Raw genomic sequence first — 20061 nt, forward strand, 5'->3', positions numbered from 1 at the left:
CCCAAATCCGGGCTGGGATCACTCCAAATCCAATCTGGGACCACCCCAAATCTGGGCTGGGATCACCCCAAATCCAACCTGGGACCACCCCAAATCTGGGCTGGGATCACCCCAAATCCAACCTGGGACCACCCCAAATCTGGGCTGGGATCACCCCAAATCCAACCTGGGACCACCCCAAATCTGGGCTGGGATCACCCCAAATCCAACCTGGGACCACCCCAAATCTGGGCTGGGATCACCCCAAATCCAACCTGGGACCACCCCAAATCCAACCTGGGACCACCCCAAATCTGGGCTGGGATCACCCCAAATCCAACCTGGGACCACCCCAAATCTGGGCTGGGATCACCCCAAATCCAACCTGGGACCACCCCAAATCCAATCTGGGACCACCCCAAATCTGGGCTGGGATCACCCCAAATCCAACCTGGGACCACCCCAAATCTGGGCTGGGATCACCCCAAATCCAGCCTAGGGCCACCCAAATCCACCCTAGCACCACCCCACGCCTGGTGCCGCCCCATCCCACGGGACCAGGACCCCAACATCCCCCACAGACCTCACCCCACCATTTTACCCCCCCCAACCCTCACCCAACCTCACATCTCCCCCCCCAACCCCCCCCCCTGCCGGTGCCCATTAACCAAACGCCGGCGCTGCCGGGCAGTTCGCAGCCAGTGGCACAGGGATTTATTGATTGCTTTGGGGTGCTGGTGCCCCCCGGGTGCCCACCTGGGGCGAGGGGCACGGCGCGAGCGGGGGGCGAAGCGCTGCCATTTCCATCCTCCCTCTCTGCACCGGGGGGGCGGGAATGGCTCCAAATAAAACAAATCTCTATATATTTTTTCTCTATATATATACAAATATATAATATATATATATCTCTGCCGATATATATATATCTCTCTTATCTCTCTGGAAAGGATAAAAGGTTAATTTGTCTTCACATGCACGACCAAAGCCACCAACCCATGGGGACAGTGGGTGCCGAGGGACGCGCACCCTCGCCCGCCGGCACCCCAAGAGCCCGGGGGGCCGCATCCTGCGTCCCCAGGTTATTGCTGGTCAGGTCCCATCCTGCTCCGGCGAAAAAGCGGAGGGGGGGAGAAGCCAAAGAAATGAAATCCCGCTGCAAAGCACCAGCAAGCTCGTTGTCACCTGGCCGGTACCCGGTGGCACCCGCCGTCGGGACACGGAGGAGATGGTGGCGTCGCCCCAGGACCGTGGGTGCTGCGGGGTCGGGGCGAGGGGGGGGGGCGCAGGCACCCAGTCGAAAGGCAAAGTCTGGATAAGGCGAAAAAAAATGAAATAAAGAACAGCGACCGCCCCCAAACCGGGCGCTTTGCCACCCAAAACCGGCGTGCCGGTGGCCCTCGGTGCCGGTGGCCGGTGCTGGCCCCTGGGTGCCGCAAGGATGAGCTTGGGGACAGGGACACTGTCATAGGGCCGTGCTCTCCGATTCCTCCTCCTCCTCCTCCTGCCGGGCAGCCGGGCCCGGCCCTGAGAGTCTCTGCGGTGCCTCCGGCGGGTCCCGGCGCAGGGTGGCATCCGGGGGGACGTGGAGGGAGGGGACCTCAAAACGGAGCAGACCTGCGGGAGGGCAGAGTCAGGGGGACGCCGCGGTGGCAGGACACCTCGCCGGGGCTGGCGCCGTGTGGGTGCCACAACCAAGGCTGTCACCGTGGGTCCCTGCTCTGTGCCACCGAGCCGGAGCCTGTGGCACCAGCCCCGCCGTCCCCGCATGCTGCCTGTCCCTCGCGCTGCTCTGCTCTGCTCCCACTGAGCGCTGTCCCCTCTCCCAAGGGACCCACAGGGCGAGGCAGCACGTGTGACGGGACAGAGGGTGACCCACAGCCCGAGGCAGGCGGTGTCACCGCTGTCCCTTGCTGAGAGCGGAGCCACCCACCCCCAGGTAGAAAAGGCCCTTCTGCTTGCGCCTGCCAGGCCCTGCTGCCGGCTCGGGGACCCCGCAACGGGCACACGGTGGGGGAGCTGCACCCATGCCAGGGTGCAATGTCAGGGTGCAACGCCAGGGCTGCACCGATACTGGCATGCAATGCCTGAGCTTCACCGGTGCAATGCCAGGGCTGCACCGATGCCAGGGTGCAATGCTGGGGCTGCACCAATGCCCAGGTACAATGCCAGGGCTGCACCGATGCCGGGGTGCAATGCCAGGGCTGCACCGATGCCCGTGTGCAATGCCAGAGCTTCACCAGTGCAATGCCTGGGCTGCACCGATGCCAGGATGCAATGTCAGGGTGCAATGCCAGGGCTGCACCAATGCCAGTGTGCAATGCCAGAGCTGCAGCAATGCCTGCGTGCAATGCCAGGGCTTCACCGCTGCAATGCCAGGGCTGCACCAATGCCTGCGTGCAATGCCAGGGCTTCACCGCTGCAATGCCAGGGCTACACCAATGCTTGCACGCAATGCCAGAGCTTCACTGGTGCAATGCCTGGGCTGCACCGATGCCTGCGTGCAATGCCTGGGTGTGATGTCAGGGCTGCACCAATGCCTGCATGCAACACCAGAGCTTCACCAGTGCCATGCCTGGGCTGCACCGATGCCAGGGTGCAATGCCAGGGTGCAATACCAGGACTGCACTGACGCCTGCATGCAATGCCAGAGCTACACCGCTGCAATGCCTGGGCTGCACCGATGCCAGGGTGCGATGCCTGGGTGTGATGTCAGGGCTGCGCTGATGCCTGGGTGCAATGCCAGGGTGCAATGCCAGGCTGCACTCGTGCCTGGGTGCAATGCTGGCATGCAATGCCAGGGAGCAGTGCCAGGGCCACAGCAATGCTGGGGCTGCACTGGTGCCAGGGTGCAATGGCAGGGTGTGATGCCAGCGCCGCACCAACGCAGGCAGCCCGCCTGGGGAACGCCTGGCCCCAGCCCTGCAGGGTGCCCGGGGGCTCGCTGCCACCGGCGCTGTCCCTGCAGGCAGGACGGGCACACGAGAGCAGAGCCCTGCGGGACCCCATGGCCAGCTGGGCCAGAGCCGGGGGGCTCCCAGCCGTGCCTGGCCCCACGGCCCCCCAGCCTCCGTGTCCCCCGGTGTCCCCGATGCCACCTGGCACTTCCAAAGCATCACCGTGACCGTCCTGCTCAAACAGGGCAGCCCCCAGGGCTGCAGGGACACCAGGGGACACCAACAAACCCCAGGGACAAGGGTAGAACAGCAGGAGCAGTGGCACAGCCTCGTGGTGCTTCCTGGGGAGGATGCCACCTTCCTGGGGACACTGCCACCCTCCAGGGGACAGTTTTGCCTTGCCAAGAGCATTGCCACCTTCCTGGGGACATCAACACCTTCCCAAGGATGCTGCCACCTTCCCAGCGACACTCCCACCTTCCCAGGGATGTTGCCACCTTCCTGGGGACACCTGGGGACACTGCCACATTCCTGGGGACATCACCACCTTCCTGGGGACACCTGGGGACACTGCCACATTCCCAGGGACATCACCACCGTCGTGGTGGCACTTCCACCTTTCCAGGGACATTGTCACCTTCTTGGGAACATCATCACCTTCCCATCACCACCTCCCCAAGTACATCACCACCTTCCCAGGGACATGGCCACCTTCCTGGGGACACCACCACCTTCCCAGTGATGCTGCCACATTCCCAGTGACAGTTCCACCTTTCCAAGGACATTGTCACCTTCCGAGGGACACTGCCACCTTCCCAGGGACATGGCCAACTTCCCAAAGATGTTGCCACCGTCCCGAGTACATTGTCACCTTCCTGGGGTTATCACCACCTTCCTGGGGACAGTTCCACTTTTCCAGGTACATTCCTGGGGACATCATCACCTTCCCATCATCACCTTCCCAGGGACATTGTCACCTTCCTGGGGACACTGCCACCTTCCCAGGGACACCACCACCTTCCCAGGGATGTTGCCACCTAAGGACACTTCCACCTATCCAGGGACATTGTCACGTTCCTGGGGACACTTCCACCTTCCCAGGGACACTTCCACCTTCCCAGGGGCTTTGTCACCCTCCTGGGGACATCCCCACCGTCCTGAGGGATATTGCCACCTTCCTGGGGACATCACCACCTTCCCAGGGACAATGCCACCTTCCTGGGGACACTTCCACCTTCCCAGGGGCTTTGTCACCCTCCTGGGGACATCCCCACCCTCCTGAGGGATATTGCCACCTTCCTGGGGACATCACCACCTTCCCAGGGCCAATGTCACCTTCCTGGGGACAATTCCACCTTCCCAGGGGCTTTGTCACCCTCCTGGGGACATCCCCCCCCTCCTGAGCGATATTGCCACCTTCCCGGGGCCACCGCCCCCCTCCCAGGGCCACCGCCACCCCCAAACCCTGGGACACAAGCCGCTGCCCCCCCCCCCCTTGTACCCCTGCCACCAGCCGAGCCCCCCCGCAGCCCGGGGTTACCTGTCAGCCCGCCGTCCCCGGGGCCCGCGGCGTCCAGGCGGGGCAGCTCCGGGGGCTGGGGGGGGCCGGGGGCGGCTGGGGGGGGCTGGGGCGGCGGGGGCAGCGCGGGCCGCGGCCGCGGTTTGGGGGTGGGTCGGGACTTGGGGGCGGCGGCGGCGGCGGCTGCGGGGGGGGGCAGGAGGGGGGGGGGCGGAGGAGGCGGCGGCGGGGGGGGGGAGGGCTGCCCGGGGGACGGGCAGGGGCCGTAGGGGGAGGGGGTGCTGGGGGGGGTGGGGGAGAGGCTGGCGGGGGAGGGCTGCCCCCCCCCCTGCTCCCCCGCGGCCGCCCGGGGCGGGATGGGCGCCAGCTTCCTGGCCACTGCGAGACAGAGAGAAGGGGGGGGTCAGGGTGCTGGGGGGGGTCACACCGAGCGGGGACCCCCCCCCGTCACCCCCCCGGCCCCGCGCCTACCTTTGCGCAGGGCGTGCGGGCTCTGCTCGGGGGGGGCGGCGGGCGGCTGCTGCCCGGGCCCGGGGCTGCCTCTGTGCTGCCCGGCCCCCGGGGAGGGCTCCTTGGGTCTTAAAGTGCTGGGGGGGGGGGACAGGAAAAGAAATGAAAAGAAAAGAGAATATGATAATAATAATTAAAAAAAGAATCAAAAATAAAATTTAAAAAAAGGAAGTAAAAATGAAAAAGGAAATGAAAAATAAGAACAAATCGTGAAAAATAAAAAATTCAAAGAATTAAAATAAAAATAATAAAAAAAAATTTAAAAAAAACAAAATAGAACGAAATAATTAAAAAATTGAAAAATTAAAAGAAAGAAAGAAAGAAAAATAATAAAAATAATAATAGAAAAAATAAAAAATTTAAAATTAAAATAAAATTAGAAAAAAAATTTAAACCAAAATTAAATAAAAAATTAAAAATTAAAAATTTATAATAATAAAAAAATAAAAACGAAAATAAAAAGGAAAATAACAAAAAAAGAGAACGAAGAAGAAGGGAGAGCCGTGAGAGCCTCCCCGCACCCCCACCCGTTCCCCCCGCTGCCCCCCCGCGCCCCCCGGCGGGCGGAGGCCCGGAGCGCAGCCCCCGGGCAGGGCTGGGGGGGCCGGGGGGTCCCGGGGGTTTCGCTCCAGCCTCGGCACGTGGACCGGGGGACAGCCGGGGGACAGCCGTGACACCCCCCCCCCCGGTTTGGGGTTTCCCGCGGTTCCCCCGCCGGGCCGGGGGATGCGGGGGGGGCCCGGTTTGGGGGCAGTGCCACAGGGGGAGGAGGAGGAGGAGGGAGGAGGAGGAGGAGGGAGGATGGAGGCTCCGGAGGGATGGGGCCGGGGCCAGGAGCCGGGGGACCCGCTCGGCCTCGGGGCAGGGGGGGCTGGAGCCGCCATTCGGCCAGGCAGACGCCGGGTCCCCCCTGCTGCAAAAAGTCCAGCAACACCATAAAAAAAGGCAAAAAAAAAATAAAACGGAGGAAAAAATAATAAAAGAGCAGAAGCGTTGGCGGGGGGGACAGGGGAGAGCGGCGGCCGAGCCCTTGCGGTGCCGAACCCCCCCGCCTCGTCCCACCACACCAGGATCCAGCCCCACGGCACGACCCACCCGGGGCTGCCACCCCCACCCATGGGTGCACTCCAGGGCAGCGCATGGCTCATGGGTGGATGCAAAGCTCAGCACCCCTTTTTGGGGCAGAAAAGTGGAATTTAGGTGCTTTCTCCCATCTGGCCTGTGCAAATTAAAGTCAGACACAGACCTGGGGCTCGGGGGAGGCTGGGCTCCTCCGGGCTTTTCCTTGCACCCTCCTTGCACCTCCAGCCCCAATTTCACTACAGCCCAGCGACACCCGCTGCCAGCCGGGCAAGGACCCGCAGGAAAATCCCCAAGGCAGCACGGTTCCCGCGGGCCGGCGGGATGGGGACATTGTGGTGGCTGCAGGGGTCCTGAGCATCCTCTCCTCCCGCTGTCCCCGGGATGCTGCTCCTGTCCCAGGGTGCTGAGCATCCTCTCCCACTGTCCCCGGGATGTCACTCCTTTCCCAGGGACGCTGAGCATCCTCTCCTCCCGCTGTCCCCGGGATGCTGCTCCTGTCCCAGGGATGCTGAGCATCCTCTCCTCCCGCTGTCCCCGGGATGTCACTCCTTTCCCAGGGATGCTGAGCACCCTCTCCTCCCGCTGTCCCCGGGATGCTGCTCCTGTCCCAAGGGTGCCGAGCATCCTCTCCTCCCACTGTCCCCGCAATGTCACTCCTGTCCTAGGGATGCTGAGCATCCTCTCCTCCCGCTGTCCCCACGATGTCACTCCCGTCCCAGGGATGCTGAGCATCCTCTCCTCCCGCTGTCCCCGCAATGTCACTCCTGTCCCAGGGACGCTGAGCATCCTCTCCTCCCGCTGTCCCTGGGATGTCGCTTCTCTCCCAAGGGTGCCGAGCATCCTCTCCTCCCGCTGTCCCCGGGATGTCACTCCTCTCCCAGGGATGCTGAGCATCCTCTCCTCCCGCTGTCCCCGCAATGTCACTCCTGTCCCAGGGACGCTGAGCATCCTCTCCTCCCGCTGTCCCTGGGATGTCGCTTCTCTCCCAAGGGTGCTGAGCATCCTCTCCTCCCACTGTCCCCGGGATGCTGCTCCTGTCCCAGGGATGCTGAGCATCCTCTCCTCCCGCTGTCCCCGGGATGTCACTCCCGTCCCAGGGATGCTGAGCATCCTCTCCTCTCACTGTCCCTGGGATGTCACTCCCGTCCCAGGGATGCTGAGCATCCTCTCCTCTCACTGTCCCTGGGATGTCACTCCCGTCCCAGGGATGCTGAGCATCCTCTCCTCTCACTGTCCCCGGGATGTCACTCCCATCCCAGGGATGCTGAGCATCCTCTCCCGCTGCCTCTGGCCTGGCTGTGGGATTGTTTTGCTGCTGGATTCACACATGGGGAGGATTCTCGGGTTGGGGACACGGGGGTGCCGGTGGCCTTACCTTGTCCGCTCGGCTCCCGGGGGGAAGCCGAAGCTGGTGGGAGGCGGGGAAGGGGTAGCTGAAATATCCGGCGATTGCTCGGGAATGGGCGAGTGGGGTGCGGCGGGGAGCTCGGCGGGCGGCGCGGGGGGCTGAGCGGCCGGCGGGGTGGAGGACGCCTTGCGCACCGCTGAGGTGCCTCGGCGAGCCACCCACGAGGTGTCCATCACCCTGACGCCCATGCTGGGGGGGACACAGAGACAGGCTCTCAGCGCCTGGAGGGGACCGCCGGCACCGCGTCACGGCTCCTTTGGGGTGCTTGGTCCCCAAAGGACCAGGAAGCTGCTGGGAATGAACCTCCATGGCAATAGGGCAGGGGTGGTAGCGTGGGATGTGCTTGTGTCACCCACCGGCCACTTCTCCCTTCCCCAGGTACCAGCAGGCACCAGTATCCTCCCAGCATCTTCCCAGCATCCTCCCAGCATCCTCCCAGCACCCTCCCAGCACCTTCCCAGCTCCGCTGCAGAGGATACAGTACCTTTGGATTTTCCTAAGGCTGCATGGGTAGAAACACACGATTATTAGTGTAAAAAAAACCCCCGAAACTCGACAGTGCGCAGGGTGAGAGCCCGCTGCTCGGGAAAGGAGCGGCGAGGTCAAGGGGCTTCCAGAGAGGGGCACGGCGGGGACCAGGCTATGCCGGTGATGGGGAGAGCTCAGGACATTTTTTGGAGATGGGAAGAGCCCTGGGGTGTTTTTTGGACCTGACCTGACCGGCTGTGGTCCCTGTGAGGTGGCACGGGGAGGGGGGCACGCACAGGCTGGCAGTGGGGAGCTTTCCCCACGAGCAGAGCCTGCAGACCTTGGGGACACCAGGGCACCCAACCCCATCACGGCACAGCCCCTCTGCCACACCATGGGCCATCCCACTCCCGTCTCCAGTGGGCTGGGGGCAGGCATCAAGCCCCGGACTCACCTGAGCATCCCAAAGAGCCCAGCATGGGGGTCCTCCCACCTCAGGACCACCCCACCTCCACCAGCTCAGTGCCACCCCCCACCTCTCCACAAACCCTAGCACCGCAAAGACCCTACCCATCCTTCTTGTAAAACTCCAGCATCATGTTGTCCGTGGCCACGCTGAGGGGTCGCCGCGCCTGGTCGTGCTGCCGGCGGTCCGCGTGGTCCATGTCCGGGGAGGGCATGGAGCTGTAGTTGGCGTTGTGGTTGACATGCATGGGGCTGCCGTAGTTGCCCGTCACGTTGAACTCGATGTCTGGGGAGGGGGGGAAAGGAGAGGAGGGGGAAGGTTGGGTTGTGTGTCCTCAGTGAGGGGTGGGATGGGGGTATTGACACTGCAGGAATGCTTGGGGGGGTCCTGGAGGAGCTGGGTTGGGCTCACTGCTGTGATGAGTCTTGCCAGATCTCTGCCTGAGGCCTCCCCCCGCCAAGCCAAGGCAAGCAGAGGGAGTTGGCAAAAATAAAGATGGGAGCTCAGCACCCGCACCCCAGGGAGGGCCGGGAGGTCCCACGAAGCCCATCCTGCCCCGCCATGGCCATGGGGCACAGCCTACCTCCGGGGAAGAACCAGTCGGCGTGCTGGATCAGCGGCTCGATGATGCCCACGATCTGCAGCGAGACGGTCGTCATCATCTCCGTCATGTTCCTGCAAGGCGGTGGGCAGTGGCTCAGCAACCCCACCGCAGCCCGGCCTTATTCCCAGTGGGATTTTAGCCCCGGATCCCCCCTCACCCCCTTCCCCAGCATCCCTCTGGCACGCTCGCTTTCCACCCGGATACCTTACCCGTCCGCCTGCGGCCAGAGGAGGTTGGGCCCCAGCACGATGGCCACGTTACTCGGCGTCATTTTATTCGTGTCCTGGTACTCGGTCAGCTTGGCCAGGAATTTAATCAGGTACCTGGAAAGCAGAGCCGAGCCGTGTCGGTGGATCAGGATCGCACCCCCTCCGGCCCCTCCCCGGGTCCCGGGGGGTCCCGGGCTCACCTGATGTTGTTGTAGTTGGCTTTGGGCAGCTTCTCGCAGGCGCTCCAGAGAGCCTGCAGCCGCTTCTCCTGCTCCGGGATGCTGCGGGGAGGTGGGCGAGAGGGTCAGCCCCCATCCCCACCCCACCCCGGGGCCAGTCCTGCCCTCGGGGACCCTGCGAGACCCTCAGGCTGCTGCCAACATTATATAAATAAATGAACTCCCAAAAACCGGCCAAAATGAGAAGGAAACCTTTCGGCTCTCCTCACCTTGGGGATGTGTTTGCTTTGGAAGGGGAGATTACTGCAAGCAGCCCCCCAAAACAACAGCCTGCTCCCCCACGTGCCACCCTCGGGGACCGTCCCCTCTGTCGAGCCACCGCCACGTCCCTGCCATGTTCCAGCACTCCAGGGCAGGTGGGGACGTGGTCAGACCTATATTCAAGCACCCCTGAGGTGGTTCCCACCCTAAAAGGAGATGCTCCTTCTCCTACCTCCCTCTGCCCCTCACCCCCTACCCCAAACACCTCCCGCGGTGGAGCAGGCACGCTGGTGCCACCTCAGCTGGCCCAATCCTGCTGGGTTTGGGGGTTTCACGGTGCAGAGCACCCCAGCAAAGCAGGTGGGAGCTCCCTCAGCCAGCTGGCCCCCAGGGTTTGCACGCCCATCCAGAAATGGCACCAGCGCCCGGCACCCAAGGGCTTGCCGAAAGATGCTGGGAGAGCTCAGCCACCTTGGCCAGGGTGCTCTGGACGACAGTGGGGACACCAGCATTGGGGGACACCAAGGACACCCCTGCTGCTGGGACCTACAATGCTCAAGGAGCATCACTGGAACCCTCCTGGCTCTCAGACCCTGGAGGAAACATCCCAAATGCTGTGAGCCATATCAGAACTAACTCATGGGGACCCAAGATGCCACCACCCGTGTCATGGAGGAATGGGGGAGATGCCCCAGACTCACTTGGAGGCCTGGATCCACTCTTCGTACAGCTCGAACGTCATGAGGGGCTCCGGCAGCTCTCGCAGGTAGGACTTGAGGGCTCCTGCGGCACACAAGGGACACGGGGCTCAGCACCACAGGAGGCGCCGCGGGTGGCACTGGCCACCAGGCACCGAGCAGTTTCACTCCCCACCGATGCATCCCAAAGCACCCATTAGTCCCTCCAGCTCGGTGGAGCCCGTAGCATCTCCTGACCCCCAGCAACCACCCTGCCACCCCCACCTAGTCCCTCCTAGCACCTCCCCAATTCCCTCCACCATTTTTGCCTCCACCAGGTGTTCACCCAGCTCTTCATCACTCCTTTTTTGCCTAGGACGTTCACAGCTCCTTGCGCTGGGAAAAGGTTCCCACTGCAGTCAGTAGGAAACCAGGGTCCAATCCTGCACCCGCCAGAGCGCCCAGCCCAGGACAGGGGCAGCTGACTGGCATTTAAACCCAATTAATGCTTAATAGCAGCCCCGCGGGCTCAGCTCTGGGCTTGGAGAGGGTCTTGGCCGCAGAAGAGGTAGAGAGAAGATGGCAAGCTTGATGATAACACCTGTAAATCTTCCCGACCCCTCCTTGCTCCTGCGGAGCCTCTCCTGATCAGCATCACCCTCATTAGCGTCACCCTCATTAGTGTCACCAGGGCCCCGATGCCACCTCAGATTACGATTGCATCCATCTTCTTCCTCGCCTGCGACCAAAAGTGCTGCTCGAGCCCTTGGCCGGGGAGGGCACATGCGGGTTGGGGTTTGTGCTCCTCGGTGGATGGCAACTCCTAAACACCCCCACTTCCACCATGAGCTGTATTTCTGCACCTGCAGTTCTCTTTGCTGTTCAAAGGCTTTGGGACAAATCACAGAAGGGTTGAGGTAGGAAGGGACCTCTAAAGGTCATCTGGTCTAATCCCCTCCTCCAGCAGGACCACCCAGAGCTGGTTGCCCATGACCATGTCCTGATGGCTTTTGAGTATCTCCAAGGATGGAGACTCCACCACCTCCCCGGGCAACCTGTGCCAGTGCTTGGTCACCCACACGGTGACAAAGTGTCTCCTGATGTTCAGAGGGAACCTCCCGTGGTTCAGTTGGTGCCCATTGCCTCTGGTCCTGGCACTGGGCACCACTGGAAAGAGTTCTGTCTTCTTTGCACCCTCCCTGCAGGTGCTTCTATCCATCGATGAGATCCCCCTGAGCCTTCTCTGCTCCAGGCTGAAGTGTCCCAGCTCCTTCAGCCTTTCCTCCTAGGAGACATGCTCCAGGCCCTTCATCATCTTCACGGCCTTTCACTGGAGAGTCTCTCCATCTCTCTCTTGTAGTGCCCAGCACCGGACCCAGCACTCCAGGTGTGGCCTCACCAGTGCTGAGCACAGGAGAAGGATCACCTCTCTTGACCTGCTGGCATCACTCCTCCCAATGCAGCCCAGGACACCATTCGCCTTCACGTTGCTGGCCCATGGTCAGCTTGGTGTCCACCAGGACCCCCGGGGCCATCTCTGCCAAGCTGCTTTCCAGCTGGGTGGCCCCAGCCCCTCCTGGTGCCTGGGGCTGCTCCTCCCCAGGGGCAGGACTTGGCACTTCCCCTCGCTGGACTTCACCAGGTCTCTCTCAGCCCATGTCTCCAGCCTGTCCAGGTCCCTCTGGATGGCAGCAGGACCCTCTGGTGCATCAGCCACTCCTCCCAGTTTGGTGGCACCTGCCAACTTGCTGAGGGTGCGCCCTGCCCCATCGTCCACGTCATTAATGAAGATGTTAGTCAGGATGGGACCTAGTATCAACCCCTGGACTACACCGCTAGTTACTGGCCTCCAACTAGACTTCATGCCACTGATGACCACCCTCTGGGTGCCCACGGTTGGCGCTTGGGGGCTGGATGGGCCATCCCGCACACCACCAACCCCCCGCCCCGAGGCAGCCTCTACCTGCGATGGCGTGCGGGTCGGCCGAGTACTCCTGCACGTCCACCACGCAGCAGTCCAGGGCGGCCTTGAGCTTCTTCAGCTTGGAGGCCGAGGGAGCCACTCGGAAGAGACCCTTCACAGAGGACACAGGACAGTGTCGGACAAGCTTTGGGGCGGGGGATGTCCCCAAAACCCCCCAGTTCCTTGTCCCCACCTTGGAGGCACCCGTGTCCCCTTCCACCACGCCCAACCGAGGGTGGTAGGACATGGGACCCACCTCCTCCTGCATGCCGCACTCCAGCAGCATCGTCACGCACGCCTCCACGGGGAAGGCGATCTCCCGCCCGCTGACGGCCAGGTGCTCCTCCAAGGGCTTCCCGAAGGAGGGCTTCTCCATCCACGCCTCTGTGACGGGCAGAGGGGGTGAGAGGAAGGAGAGGACACGGCGGGGATGGTGCCGGATCTGGCATCCCCTCCCCGAAAGGCCCTCGGATCACAACGTTTCGGCAGCAAAATATTCCGTTTGGGTGTTGCTAAAACAACAGGACCCCGCACCTCTGTCCTGGGCGGCTCGGGAAGTGCTTTTTAAAGATGAAATCCAAACAAAATGTTTTCCAATCATCACACGGGACATTTCAAAGGGGCTGGATAACGTTTTCCGGGGGGAGCAATCACGGGCAAACCTTTGCAATATATTCCCCTTTCTTCCATCACAGTTTGAGGCAGGAATATTTTGTGGGATTGAGAGAAAAAAATAAAATACAAATCACTCCCTGCCCCGCTGCAGCACCCCGAGCCCTGCGCCGGGGAATGCGCTGCTCTCGGGGCCATCGCGCGGGGCTTTCCCCGATCTCGGTCTCCCAACCCAGCTCCTACGGAGGTTGCACAGCGCAAAGCGAAGCCCCAGGACCCCCCTCCTTGGTGCTGGGTTCCCACCTCCGGTCCTGCGCTCGCTGGGGATATTCGGGCAGGTTTCCCCCCCCCCTCCCCTCCATGAAGCTGGTCGGATCCTGCGCCCCGCCGCAACCAAGTGGGATGGGGATCCCCTCCCCAGCGCCGGGGCAGGGGGGATGCAGACGGGGCGAGCAAAGGGAGGATGCTCAGCCACAAACCCAGCACCACGGGGTCACGCCGCAGCCGGCTCATCGCCGTGGCAAAGCCCTGCACGGCTCCGGCGTGACGCAGAGCCCTTGGCGTCACATGCAGGAGCGGGACAGACCCCCCGGGCACTTACCCTGCTGGGCTTTAATTTGAGGCAGGACATTCTGCAAAAGCGCTAAGGATTTCCGATGATACTCTGCCTGCACCTCGATCAGCTGGGGGGGGAGAGACGGCACCGGCTGTCACCCCTACGGCCAGGGACGGGGACGGAGGAGTCCCGTGGGGACGGGTGGCACTTACGGTTTGAAAATAGTTTGCATAGTCTACTTCTTTGGCCACAAAATTGTACATGTCAGCCGAGAGCTGGTCCTGCGGAGAGCAGAGAATTAGTCACCGTCCCATTCGTGCTGCCCTGATGCCACCGTGATGGCCTTTTCGGAGGCCACCGGGAGGGACCAGCTCGGTCCCACCAGGAGCCAACGTGGCACGTGGCAGCACCCGCTCGAGACGTGCTTGGGATGTTGAATATACGGCAGCACCGCGGGGCTCTGCCTTCTGCTGCCGTGCCAACGGCTCCACCCTCGCCCCCGCTCCTCCTTCCAGAGCCCACAATTAACGGGCGCCTCGCAACGAGCCCTCTGGAAACGAGAGTTACTGGGAAACACCCTGTCAGGCAAAGGCTGCACCTCCCGGCGGGCTGAACGGCGCAAATTAAACCCCAAGTTTGCTCATCCCAACACCTCGCTGCATTGCTCCTCGCTTGCAAGTGGCTCGTTAACCACAGGGCTAATTGCTGCACAGCGAAGCAGCGCGCACGGCTCGGCTGCCGTGGGTAGCATCCCGAGCGCCCGGTGCCGATCAGACTGATGGGGCATCGGGTGCTTCTTGCTCCGAATTGCAACGAGCCCCTCGGCTCCAGGACACGTCTCTCTGTCCTCACGCTCGCAAAATAGACTTTGCCGCTTCCCGAGTTGCTATTTTCTGAGAATCCCCTTGGAATAACTCAATTGGAGGAAAACCATCAGGGTTTTCAAACATTGCAAGCACGTCCCGGTTGCAACATCCACCATCAGTACGGTGAATATACTGGGGGCAGCTCCTGGCCCAACTGGTTTGCTGGGAATTGCTGGGTGCACGGGGCTGTGATGCTGTAAGACAGCACGAGTTTGGGACTGGATTTTAAAGGCTACGCGGGTTCTAGTTGTGGCCCCGGAGAAAAGAGCCGGGATTTGAGACAGGCACCCAGCTCCATCTCCTGCCCAAAACCCACCCAAAACCGGCGCAAGGTTCACCCGGCCCTTTGCATCTTCTGCCCGGGGGAATTTAAAGCCACACAAAATTGCCTGCGGGTTTCATCGCTGAATCCCGCAGCCCATGACGATGGCAGCAGCGTCCCCCCTCGCTCGGACACTTTTCACACCCAACGTGACCAGCTGGGTGGGTCGTGCTCCCGCGGGATGGCGGGGGGGTGACGTGGCCGGGTGGCACGGGTGGGCTCGGCACGCGCTGGCGTTTCCCGCAGGTCTCCGTGCCAGGGCTGGGTTTACTCGGTGCTGAGCTCGCTGGCTCCTGCTGGGACAGGTCCCCTGGGAAGGGGACGCTCTCTGGCTCCAGCGGGACATGGAGGATGGGGACAGAGGAACCGGGGACGTCCTGCTTGGCTAGCAAGCATCACCCACATGCGGCAGCTCCGGTGCAGCTGCTGCCTCTCAAGGGTGGCACCTCGAGCACCCGGCGAGCCCCGGCAGCGCCCGGTGGTGATGGGGAGAGGGTCAGGGCTGCCGCCGGGCTGCCTTTGGGCATGGGTCCAGCCGGAGGAGGGTTTCACCGGGGTGGGAAGAGGGTGAAGAATGGGGTAAGAGGGGAGGCTGCAGGTTTTCCACGGTGCCTGGGATGCCGAGGTCCCCCCACCCCAGCAAGAAGTGATCCCCCCGGGACCCGCGGGTACCCTGCAAATCTCCACTCTGTTGGCCGCCTCCTCCATCTCCTCCCTGAGAGCGTCGGCTTTGGTGCCCACGGGCTGCAGGTTGCTGGCCAAACCCGAGGACTTCGCGGACTGCTGCCACCTGCGGAGAGAGGGCAGAGCTGTCACGGGGAGGGACGGGGACCCGCGCAGAGCGGTGGCCGGATCCCAGTGGACTTAGTCCAGGGAAGCCAAGCCCACCACGGTCCCCAGGGCTGAGCAGCACGGAGATGGTCCCAACGCAGGCTGGGATGCAACATCCACTCCCAACCCTAAATATCCCCAGTTCCCAAAACCAGCTGCACGCATTGGGCTCTAATTAAGCAATTATTTTCAGCAGGAGAATGAGCCTCATCCAGGCGGGAGAAGAGAGGAAGGCGATGGGAGAGCCCGGACATGACGTTGGGGACTGTGGACACCTCCCAAATCTCTCCCTAGGATGTGCGGGGCTTGGCCAACTCAACGGCCCCAGGCAAAACCCAAAGCTGGGTCCCACCGCAGCATCTGGGACACGCGACAATCCCAAGGGTCATCCCAGCTCCACCCCAGCGCTACTCTACAGCGGCAGGAGCACCCGGCTCTTTGCCATCACGTAAGACCTCACCGAGATAGGGAAAAGAACAAAAAACAAAAAGATTTGTGCCAGAAAAAAATGCTCTTTTCTGCAGAGGGCAGAAAAAGGAAAGGAAAAGGGATCTGCGGCTTCTGCAGACAAAAGCAGAAACCTTGGCTCATTGCAGAGCTGGACTTCAAGGCACACGGAGACGTGGCCGAGACTTATGGTCCCAAGGGAGCTGCGGTACCAGCGCTCCGGGACGCGCCCTCCCCGGCGCTACCCATCGCTTGGGAATTTTTATTTATTATAAAGCAGCTTTGAAGCCGCTTCCTACCGCGTCCTGGAGGAGTCCATGTCCAGCACGAGCTTCGCCAAGTGCTTCCTCTGCTTTTGGATATTCGGGATTTCCACCTGCAGCCAACACATAGGAACGGGAGGAGATAAACGTCCCCGGAGAGGCGACGCTGGGAGTTTGGGCTGGTGCAAGGCAGGCTCCTTATTTAAACATCATTAAGGAGATGGCACAGCTCGTCCCTCCTCCATGTCCCCACCTGGGCCGTGTCCTCCCCCCGACAGCCCCGACCGCAGAACCCGCATCCCTGAGAGGAGCATCCTTGGGGGATCAAAGCCTCCTGCATCGGGGAGCTGGTTGAAGGCAGGAAAGGGGCTTTTGGGGATGGCAATGCAAAGCCTCCCGTGCACGGGCACTGTTTGGCAAAGGATTTGGCAAAAAATAAAGCTGTAGTCCGGCTCTGCTCGCCCATCCTGGTGCGATAAGGCTCTTGCTGTTTCTACCGGGGAAGATAAAATCAGAACCAAGTCTGGGACATTTTGGGAGATGTAAAAGGTGGGAAAAAGTGTTGGGTAAAATAGAAAACCAAAGTTGGCAGCAGCGGGGAAAGGGAGGGGAAAAAAAAATGTCCCAAAGAACAATGGTATGTGTTTGGAGCTTGGAAAAACGGGTCAGAAATAATGGGTCAGAATAATTCTGCCTTCAGGAGAGGCAGAAAAGAGCAAGAGCAGCGAGGGCAGGCGAAGGGGCCCGGCGGGGACCACCACCCCAGCAGCCAGCCCAGCTGAACGTGCAAACCCCGCGGGCCAATTAAAGCAATTAGCAAATATCTCAAAGGGGGAAGGTCTCTCGCAGGGGCCAGGAACCAAATACGCTACCGAAGCAGTGAAAACCCCGCTTTCCTCGCAGCTTGTTTTGGGTGCGATTCCCCAGTGCGGTGACACCCCAATCTGGGGACCCCCCGACCCGGGGACCTCGCCGCTCACCTCGGCCAGCACGAAGAGGGGCTCGATGACGTCCCTCTCCACCTGCAGCTCGAAGTGGATGAGCTCCTGAGCCAGCTTGTCCTCCGCCTCCCCGCACAGCCGCAGCATCTTCCTGCAAGGGCACCCGGCGGGGGAGTGATGGGCAGCCATCCTGCGCCCACGGGGGTGGGCGACGGCCACCCAAAGCCCCCGGGGGTCTCGGCAGTGGCGCGGGGCAGCCCTTCCTTGGCAGAGGGCTGGAGGGAGGGCAGCAGCCGTGGGCAGTTAGGAAAAATCTTGTTCCCTAACTATTGTATCAATTATAGTCTGAAATCATATGGATTTTCTTAAGACCTTATTGCAGCCTTTCAATACTTAAAGGGGGCTTGTAAGAAAGACGGGGACAAACATTTTAGGAGGGCCTGTTGTGACAGGACAAGGGGGAATGGTTTTAAACTGAAAGAGGGGAGATTCAGACCAGATATAAGGAAGAAGTTTATTCGGATGAGGGTGGTGAAACACTGGCACGGGTTGCCCAGGGAGGTGGTAGCTGCCCCATCCCTGGGAACATTCAAGGTCAGGTTGGACGGGGCTCTGAGCAATCTGATCCGGTTGGAGATGTCCCTGTCCATGGCTGGGGGGTTGGACTGGACGAGCTTTAAAGGTCCCTTCCAACCCAAACTATTCTATGATCCTATGATTCTCTGATTCTATGATGTATATATATAGTTTACATTGTATACTGCATGACTAAAGGACCCCAGCGCATCACAAGGAGAAGAATAAAGGAAACTGGACCACCGAGATCACACGAGCATCCCACCCCTCCGACACCGCTCTGAACCCCCGCCCCCGTTATCTGGCATCACAGATAAGGAACCGCAGCAATTCCCAGCAGCAGCACCCCGGCAGCGGCAGAGCACCCGGGGAGACCCGGGTCCCCCTTACCCCAGCAGGGAGTCGTCTCCCAGCACAGCCGATCCCTCCATCAAGCACTGCGCCAGCGTCGTCAGCGGCAGCTTCTTCTGCAAAGAGAGGGCTGCGTTTCCCACCCCGCCAGCCCCGCCGCCGCCGGCAGCCCGCCCGGCATCCTCAAAGCCCTGCCCAAGCCTCACCGAGCGCTTGTCGGCATCCACGCCTTGCTGGCCCTGCAGACATGCCGTCAGCTTCTTGTGGGTGCTGTGGGAGACCTGCTTCACCAGCTCCAGGCGCTTCTCCACCTGCGGATGTAGCGGTGCCCATCACCGGGGTATCCCGCCTGGTCCTGGACTCCCCCCCGCGCAGGGATGTAAGGGACTTCTTGCTTTTCAATCAAAGCGATTTTAATTGCTGCTCCATCAGATGCAACAGCCCCGGAGCCCAACTCCTTCCCAGGGCAGGGATGCTTTGAGCAGGAGAAGGTTTCACCAGGCTTCACCATCTTAACCCCCCGAGCAAGGCTGGGGCTGGACCCAGAGCAGCCTCCAAAGCCCTTGGGTCCCCGGCGAGGGCAGGAGGTGCCCTGCCACAAACCAAACTGGCCGCAGCTCCAACCCAAGGCTGCAAATTGCCTTATCTGCCTCCGCCTTGATTAAATTAAGTTCATCCCACTACTCAGCGAGATGAGTCATTAAACACGGGCAAACAAGAGCTGCCATAAACTGAAGCTGAGAGACTCAGGGTAAACATGGAAATCTCAAACTCTTGGGAAATAGCCCGGAAAAAAAAAAATATTCCCTAAAGCTCAAAATCTTGGGAAATAATCTGGAAAAAAAGAAATGCTCCCTGCTTGGGGGAGGTGGGAGAAGTGCTGAGCTTCTCCAGCGTGCGAGTCCTCCGGGCAGGAGGCATCTCGTGGGAGCCACCGCAGGGAGGGCAGAGCATGCTCTGCCTCAGCCAGGCATCATGGAGATCTATTATTTTTATATATAAATATTACTTCTATAATATATATAATGATATATAGCTTTTTTTTTAATCTATATATATATACACGTCCGTGTATATGTTGCAAGGAAAGGGTACAATGTTCAGAAGGGCACATATACGGGTGCACACCCATACAGATGAGCTGAACTGGAGGCAATTAGACACGACACCCGAAAGGGTTTGCGTTCCCCACCCATCCCTGGAGAGAGACCCCCGCCAACACGACCTGACTCCTTGGGAGACACCCAGACAAGGCAGCACCGACCGCCTTCTCTGCAAAACCACCCGCCTCTCCAAAAGGTGCCAAAATCTCCCGTGCAACGGCGCCGAAGCCAGGCGCGCCCTCGCTGGTGCCGACGCAGATGCCAACCAGCGCCGGGATGTCACCGGACGGCTGGAAGAGCAGGGTCCGGCTCTCAGTGCCGAGGAGAGCTCAGAGTTTGCAAGGAGAAACCCCCAAAATTAAAATAGAAAGAAAAAAGGTTCATTATTGATGTTCCCTCTGGTTGCTGGCTCCGTCCGTCCTACGAGGGCCGCCCATCCCTGCGGCACGTCACCGCCGCACCCTGCCCCATCCCTGCCACCAGCACTGGTGGTGAAGAAAGGGAAAAAAAAAAAAAAAAACCAAATCTCCAAGGCTGGGGACTGACTCGCAGGGGTGAGCACCGCGAGGACGGCGCTGCCGAACCGCAAACCAACCCACCGCCGCCGTGCGTGGTGCCGGTGCTGGTGCAACCGGAGACCAAACCTCGTGCCCACCCTGCACGGGTCCGGCTGGTCCCAGTCGTGATGGAAACGGCTGCTAAATCCCCAGAAAAGCAGCAAGAGGCTGTGGGAGGGATTAACCGATGTGCTCGGCTGGAACATTTGCAAACAGAGCTTCGTTTCACCTCTTCCAGCGCAGTTTCGCCTTTAGGGACAGCTCACTCAAACCCCGCTCACATTTTTGGCTAACACACGGCTCTGGCTAAAGCCTGACGCGTGCAGGGAGCAGCACCCGTAGGTCCAAGCGAGGGCAACACGTAGGCAGGACACGGTGACCAGAAAGAACTAAAGGTCACTCTGCAGCCACCGTCA

At 60.9% G+C, this 20061-nt stretch overlaps 1 protein-coding gene across 1 annotated transcript in view; it reads right to left on the reverse strand.

The window, feature by feature from the left end:
- Positions 1–674: 674 nt before the first annotated feature.
- The window catches only part of ARHGAP44 (Rho GTPase activating protein 44), a 32608-nt gene continuing 13221 nt past the window's right edge, over positions 675–20061 (reverse strand). Inside the window, exons 3-20 of the mRNA XM_075170136.1 lie at positions 18192–18296; positions 18025–18101; positions 17098–17209; positions 16154–16230; positions 15249–15366; positions 13601–13669; positions 13434–13515; positions 12477–12604; positions 12221–12332; positions 10282–10363; positions 9341–9421; positions 9141–9254; positions 8911–9002; positions 8432–8612; positions 7878–7895; positions 7361–7582; positions 4414–4763; positions 675–1593 (exon numbers count right to left, since the gene is read on the reverse strand). Coding sequence (XP_075026237.1) covers positions 1442–1593; positions 4414–4763; positions 7361–7582; positions 7878–7895; positions 8432–8612; positions 8911–9002; positions 9141–9254; positions 9341–9421; positions 10282–10363; positions 12221–12332; positions 12477–12604; positions 13434–13515; positions 13601–13669; positions 15249–15366; positions 16154–16230; positions 17098–17209; positions 18025–18101; positions 18192–18296 — 2172 coding nt within the window. The 3' untranslated portion in view covers positions 675–1441. The remainder of the gene's footprint in view (positions 1594–4413; positions 4764–7360; positions 7583–7877; positions 7896–8431; positions 8613–8910; positions 9003–9140; positions 9255–9340; positions 9422–10281; positions 10364–12220; positions 12333–12476; positions 12605–13433; positions 13516–13600; positions 13670–15248; positions 15367–16153; positions 16231–17097; positions 17210–18024; positions 18102–18191; positions 18297–20061) is intronic.

The sequence above is a fragment of the Calonectris borealis genome, chromosome 20 (genome assembly GCF_964195595.1).
Source record: "Calonectris borealis chromosome 20, bCalBor7.hap1.2, whole genome shotgun sequence".
NCBI classification, from domain to species: domain Eukaryota; kingdom Metazoa; phylum Chordata; class Aves; order Procellariiformes; family Procellariidae; genus Calonectris; species Calonectris borealis.